The 7,480-nt window shown below is 39.4% G+C and overlaps 1 protein-coding gene across 6 annotated transcripts in view; it reads right to left on the bottom strand.

Annotated features, from left to right (window-relative positions):
- Positions 1-4,039: 4,039 nt before the first annotated feature.
- The window catches only part of RARS2 (arginyl-tRNA synthetase 2, mitochondrial), a 78,959-nt gene continuing 75,518 nt past the window's right edge, over positions 4,040-7,480 (bottom strand). For all 6 annotated transcript variants that reach the window (XM_061207388.1, XM_061207389.1, XM_061207390.1 and 3 more), the window contains 4 exons: positions 7,085-7,180; positions 6,076-6,150; positions 4,640-4,703; positions 4,040-4,158 (listed from right to left, as the gene is read on the bottom strand). In XM_061207388.1, the coding sequence (XP_061063371.1) occupies positions 4,072-4,158; positions 4,640-4,703; positions 6,076-6,150; positions 7,085-7,180 (322 nt within the window). In that variant the 3' untranslated portion in view covers positions 4,040-4,071. The remainder of the gene's footprint in view (positions 4,159-4,639; positions 4,704-6,075; positions 6,151-7,084; positions 7,181-7,480) is intronic.

Genomic DNA, 7,480 nt, shown 5'->3' with positions numbered 1-7,480 from the left:
CCTGTGTCCCTAGAGCCTGTGCTCCGCAATAAGAGAAGCCACCGCAATGAGAAGCCTGTGCACCGCAACCAGAGAAAGCCTGCGTGCAGCAACAAGACCCAACGCAGCCAAAAATAAAATAAATAAATTAAAAAAAAAGATAATGCAGAAACATAAACACAAGCCCAAAACATTAAATTTTTTACTTTCTGTATGTTGTAATTTTATCAAGGCTCTTTGGTTGCAAAAAATGGCTATAAACCTCCTCCAGCTAGCCTTAAAAAAAAAAAAAAAGGAATTTATAAGGACTGCAATCAAGGCTGTATGGCTCTAGGTTGTAGGAATTAATGAACAGCCTTTTCAGAGAGCTGCTTTCAGAGAGACTTGGCTCTAACCATCACTGTCCCTTGTGTCATTTTACTCAAGATTCAAATATAAGGAAGGGACTTACCTGGTGGTCCAGTGGGTAAGACTCCACGCTCGCAATGCAAGGGGCCCAGGTTCGATCCCTGGTTGGGGAACTAGATCCTGCATGCATGCTGCAATTACGAGTTCGCATGTCTCAACTAAAGATCCCACACGCAGCAACTAAAACCCGGCGCAGCCAAAATAAATAGATACTAAAAACAAACAACTCCCCCCCCCCCCCCGAAAAAAAACATACTAAGGAAGCTACCACAGATCTGGGAAGGGGAATGTTTGTTCAAAGAAGGGGAGGGAGATATTGGACGTGTAAAACGTCCCAACTTTTTATTCCATGGCTGATTTGTGCTAAGGAAATACTGATGATACTTTAAGTAGAAAAACAATCTGGAAGATAATTCACTTAAAATTGGAGTCTTTTCTAGGATTAAGAAGGTATACTATACTTGCCAATATAAAACTATGCTCATTCAACTAAAGAAGCTTTAGTTCATGCTAATTTGCTTCTCTATGCATAAAATTAGATTGTCATTGGTATTCAGAAGATTTCTAGTAGCAATAGTTAGAATAAATTATAACAGATCTGAATGGAAATTCTCAGATGAGGATAGCTGTAACCATCAAACAGATCATATCCTACTCATGTTTCCTAAGCAGGTCACACAAAATATACTTACCGATACGCAGATACATGAAATTGTTTGAGAAACTCCATTTCAAATGTGGTTTAATGGACTAATTTTTACAAAGATCCTAATTCGATATCTGTAAAGTAATTCCTTGTTATTCAAATGTGTTCAATGCCCCAGTTCACATAGTCTGGTAAGAGTTACCTGTATACAGCCATGAAAAGTATGAGACCTGTTCTCTGGGAGTAGTTGTCAGCTGTATTGACAAAAAAGCTCAATTTTGTGCTCCCGAAATTTATTAAGAACAGTCATAATTCTAAGAAAATTGAGATTTTTCTTCCTCATCAATTTTAAAACATGGAAACAGATAATCTCAGTTACAAGAAGAGTTTTTGGATGAATGGCACTGTAAGAAATGTCAAGGCAGAGGAGATCGGATGGCAGAGTAGGAGGAAGTGGAACTCACCTCCCCCCATGAACACATCAAAAATATATCTACATGTGGTGAAAAGATGCTCATCATTGCTAATTATTGGAGAAATGCAAATCAAAACTACAATGAGGTACCACCTCACACCAGAACGGCCATCATTAAAAAGTCTACAAATAACAAATGCTGGAGAGGGTGTGGAGAAAAGGGAACCCTCTTTGCACTGTTGGTGGGAATGTAAATTGGTGCAGCCACTATGGAGAACAGTATGGAGGTTCCTCAAAAACCTAAAAATAGAATAGCCATATGATCCAGCAATCCCACTCCTGGGCATATAACCAGACAAAACTATAATTCAAAAAGATATATGGGGCTTCCCTGGTGGCGCAGTGGTTGAGAATCTGCCTGCCAATGCAGGGGACATGGGTTCGAGCCCTGGTCTGGGAAGATCCCCCATGCCGCGGAGCAACTGGGCCTGTGAGCCACAACTACTGAGCCTGCGTGCCTGGAGCCTGTGCTCCGCAAGAGGAGAGGCCGCGACAGTGAAAGGCCCGCGCACCGTGATGAAGAGTCGCCCCCGCTCGCCACAACTAGAGAAAGCCCTCGCCCAGAAACGAAGATCCAACACAGCCAAAAATAAATAAATAAAAAAAAAAAAAAAAAAGATACATGGACCCGTATGTTCATAGCAGCACTATTCACAATAGCCAAGACATGGAAACAGCCTAAATGTCCATCGACAGATGAATGGATTAAGAGGTGGAATATATAAACAATGGACTATTACTCAGCCATAAAAAAAAGAATGAAATAATGCCATTTGCAGCAACATGGATGGACCTAGAGATTATCATCCTAAGCAAAGTAAGTCAGAAAGAGAAAGACAAATACCTTATGATGCCTCTTATATGTGGAATCTAAAATATGACACAGATGAACACATCTACGAAACAGAAACGACTCACAGACATAGAGAACAGACTTGTGGTTGCCAAGGTAGGGAAGGAATGGGAGTCTGGGATTAGTAGATGCAAACTATTATACATAGGATGGATAAACAACAAGGTCCTACTGTATAACACAGGGAACTATATTCAATATCCTGTGATGAACCATAAGTGGAAAAGAATATGAAAAAGAATATAACCAAATCACTTCACTGTACAGCTGAAATTAACACAACATTGTAAATCAACTATACTTCAATAAAAAATTTTTTAAAAACTAAAAAAAAAAAATCCTATCTATCTATCTATCTATCTATCTATCTATCTACATGTGGAACAGTCTCACTGAAAACTAACTGGAAACTGGCAGAAAGACTCCTGTATAGCCAAGGCTGTAAGAAAGATCCACACAGAATCGGGTAGGAAGGGAAGAGAAGTGAGCAGGTTGGGACCTGTGCCCCAGGGAGGGGACTCAGAAAAAGGGAGATCACACGGGTGGAGATCCTCCCTAGAAGTGAGCAGTTCAAGCCACATATTGGGCACCCCAGCCCTGGGTCCGGCACAGGGAAGGCAGCCCCCTGGCTGGTCCGAGGGCTGGTGGGACAGGAGGGCTGTGGGAAGCCTGGACACTGCTCACGAGGAGTGTGCACATTTGCGCACAGAGACAGTAGGGGACTTTTACTCCCACTGTTGGTGGGAATGTAAATGGGTGCAGCAACTTTGGAAAACAGTGTGGAGGCTCCTCAAAAAACTAAAAATAGAACTACCATATGACCCAGCAATTCCACTCCTGGGTATATATCTGAAGAAAACAAAAACACTAATTCAAAAAGATACATGCACCCCAATGTTCATAGCAGCACTGTTTACAATAGCAAAAATATGGAAGTAACCTAGTGTCCATCAACAGAAGATGTGGTGTATATACATGAGTATTAGCCATAAAAAGAATGAAATTTTGCCATTCCCAACAACGTGGATGGGCCTAGAGATTACGCTTAGTGAAATAAGTCAGAGAAAGACAAATACTCCGTTATCCCTTATATGTGGAATCTAAGAAATAAAACAAACAAATGAATATAACAAAACAGACTGACAGCTGTAGAGAACAAACTAGTGGTTACCAGTGGGGAGTGGGAAGGGGGGAGGAGCAAGATAGGGGTAGGGGCTTAAGAGATACAAACTACTATGTATAAAATAAGGAAGAAAGATACATTGCACAGCACAGGAAAATATAGCCATTGCTTTGTAATAACTTTAAATGGAGTTTAATTTATAAAAATATTGAATCACTATGTTGTACACCTGAAACTAATGTAATACTGTAAATCAACTATACTTCAATTAAAAAAGAAAAACAAAAAAACCCTCAAGCCAGAGTTTAAACTCTAATCCTTTGTCTCCGGTAGACCACAATGACTTTAAAAAGATTTAACTTAGTTTAACAAAAGTCTGTTTAGTACTTATTGACCATGAGGAAACTCAGATGATTTTTTAAAAAGATAAAGATTTAATAAGTTGATAAATCACTTAATAAAATATAGACAATAAAATATAGATTCTGACACAGAATAATAGTTTCAATTCTATTCTAAATAGCAAGGCATGTAAGAATAGATAACTAGAATTCATTTAGTATTTTAAAAGCAATTTTAATTAGAAATTACATCCTACATACAGGTGTTATTCCAAGAAGTTTCATTCCGTTGGCTAGGACTGAGCGGACAGCTCTGAAAAGATGAAGTCTGGCCTACAAAATAAATTCAAGAATGATTCAAGGTCAATTCAGTAACAGGCTAACTGTAAGTGAATAGATAAAATTGCTTTTAGAAGTAATTCTAACTTTTTTCTAATTTAAAGTAGAACAGTATCTCCAAGTGCCCTAGGGTTTCCTGTAGGCAAAGGAAGACAAATTCCTAGAATTTGTTATAGTAAGACTGGTACCCAAGGGTTGTGGAGTGGGAGTAACAGTAACACCATAAAGTATAGCTTCAGATAAGGGGAACTAATCACCCTATCACTTGATGTAGGAAAAGGTGTTTCATAGTCCAGTATGTTGGAAAGTAACATTGATTGTTACAGCCCAAGTCTAATTATTACCTTGAGTGTATAAGTACACTGCTGTAGTTGAACAACAGGATGCTATTTTAGAAACATTTACAAGACTGACTCAGTAATAAGTCTGAGGATGCTAGAGATTACATTACACAGCAGAACTCAACATAACATACCCCGGCCACTTCAGGAGGACTGCTTTTTATGTGTAGTGTTTTGTGTGCCACCGCTGCAAGATGACTGAAACAGGAAGAGAATAATCATGATTAGGACCAGCTAATTTCCTGTGTAACATATAAGCTTGATATCTAATCTTACTCCCTCAACTTAGAGAAATCAAAGCTGAGAGCCACTAAAGGATATTTCCAAAGTTGGGAAGTTGAGGCTGAATTCACTGCTTTTTAATAACTGGCAAAGTGAAACACACTAAACTCCGGTTTTAGATTTTTGGTCCTGGTTCTACTAATACCAGGTGGTATTATGATTACAGTTTCATTGTTCTCAAGATTATGATTTTATTGTTAGTTTTACAAGTATAGGGGATTCTTTTCTAATAATTAGTTTTCCCTTATTTAGGCATCCCTCAAGATGAAATGTATAACATGGTCTGGCCTGTCTCCTTCTATACTGGGAGGAGGTGGGGTAAGACTAGTTATCAATCCACTCTGCATACACTGGCCACTCGTCTTTAAAATATTTTTTAGGTTATGGCAGCAAGAAGAACAGTGCCAGAGAAATGATGCTTATGACATTAGTTTCAATGATTAAGTGACATTTAATAAGACTTTCTGGCTTCTTCATCTCTACACGTCTAAGTGGAAATTAAAGGAAAAAAAAATCTATAAATCTGGGGAAGAAAGGTAAAAAGCATATTCAAGAAAAAAGTCCCAATAAATCTCTGATTTCAGTAAATCTTGAGTAAAAGCAAATACTTCCTTTCTTAAATAGCTTTATGAGAAGATACAACTGTTGCTATAAAACGCAACCTCGATTCAAACTTTCTAAAAGAGCCACCGTGAAATTTCTATCCAAGTGTCATCTACTCGCTTTCCAATTCATTCTCTACCCTCTATCAGACTGACTTTTCTGTGCCTCTGCTTAAAACCTTTTTATGGACCCCACTGCCCTGAAAATAAGTCAGAATTCCTTAGTACACAACATACTCATTCTCCCAGAAGTTCTTTTAATGTATCATGTTCTTGCTCAACTCTGGGCTTTTCCCTCCTTCTCTGCCCCCTTGCTTCTCCTGACTAACATCTACTCCTCTCCTCTGAGAAGCCCTCTCTGAGCCCTCAAGGCTGGGCTAAGTGCCCTAACATTGCCCCTCATGTCCAATCTATCCTAACACGTGCTGTACTGTGACCACCCATGATGTACCTATAGGTTCCCGTTCACTAGACTCCAGTGACCAGACCTTCAATCACTGGATGAATGAACGAATGAATGAACATTAACTGCTAATTTGCAAAGATGAAGCAAGAATTCCTGTAACTTAAAGCATATAATTTTTTAGGCCAATCGATTTGTCTATAGGAGACCTTTAGATGAAAGAAAGGTCCTTTGTCATATCAAATGTCTTTTAATACCCCAAAATAGCAAGTTTATAACATACCTTAGAGTTAGAAGGTAACTGACAATGTGCCTGGGTTGAAGGTCTTGGGCTGACCTATAAAGCACCTCATCGAACCTAAAAGAAAGATGACAGGAGTGGTTGGCAGGGGAAGGCTGGGTGCATATTACACTAAGCTAAGATCTACGATATAAGGTTGACTTGATATAATTAATGGTAGAAGATATATGAAAAAAGACCTTGCGTAAATTTGAAGGTAAAGGCACATCTTTCTTTCTTACAAGTTCCTTGATGGCAGGCACTTTCTAAATCACCTTGAGATCCCATAGGCCTAGCCCAAAGCAAGGACTCAAATCATGGCTGTTAAATGTACGAAGCCTCTAGCCATGCTTAGGAACATAATCTAGCAAACAAGAGTCTACTCACTGCCAAGAAAACCAGGTTGGCGTATTTTTCCTCACAAATTAGCCAAATGTTAGTAAACTAACCCCTCATCCCAGGAAAGAACCACTGACCACTGTGTGGCAATCAGAGAAATAGGCCTTGTTGTTAACCCTCCATATCCCTTCCAGATATTCGTCAGTCTCTCCTGACAAGTCTGGCTTCACCGATAATGCTCATGAGAGCTCAGAAGTATGGTCTCTTGCCCAGTGTATTTGAAGCTGAACTGATACCAAGAGGCAAATGAACGGCTTATGGTCTCAGGGATGGTGCACAAAGGCAGGGATCTTCCTTCACTTATCACAGAGGGTGAGAAGATGATCGTTTCTACACTAAAAGGTTATGGTTTTACCAGGCTTTACGCTCTCACACCATGACCTAAAGGATGTTAGACACCTGGACTAATTCAATGGTGATAATATTTTTTAAGCCCAAGGATTAGCCGTGAGCATGCCCTCTGTCTGCTCCCAAAGGGCAGGCAATCACTTTTTGGTCACACCTTTGGACAAGCGCTGTCTAGAGTCACTGGCCTGTTGATTCCAGTGGTCAGCAAACTACAACAGTCATTTCACGGAGCAGAAGCAGACTTGATAATGTTAGGAAACTGTACCTGAGAAGATGCTGGAGAATGGAAACAGACTGTGGCTCTTGTAAGCAAGCAGTGTTGAAGTCATTTAGATAACCGCATCCAAAAGTCTCTTCCAAACTGTTATCACAAGTTTAAACACAACAAAGGATTAAACAAGTCATCCTAGGACTCAGTTGCAAGTGATGAACATCACCTCATAACGCACAGTCTTGCTTTCCTTAATATAAGCTACCATCATTTGACCCAATGCCTCAGTTTTTCCTAAATCTGTTTCTTCATCTGAAAACGGAGTATACTCTTTGGCAGGGTTATTCTGAGTACTAAATAAGGTAATATACATAAAAGCATTCCGTTTCATAGGTGTGCAATACATAAATGTTTAAAAAACCCCACAAGATCCAAACATAATAAGAGGTC

This window comes from Eubalaena glacialis, chromosome 12, assembly GCF_028564815.1.
Source record: "Eubalaena glacialis isolate mEubGla1 chromosome 12, mEubGla1.1.hap2.+ XY, whole genome shotgun sequence".
NCBI classification, from domain to species: domain Eukaryota; kingdom Metazoa; phylum Chordata; class Mammalia; order Artiodactyla; family Balaenidae; genus Eubalaena; species Eubalaena glacialis.
This window is presented reverse-complemented; position numbering and strand designations above follow the sequence as displayed.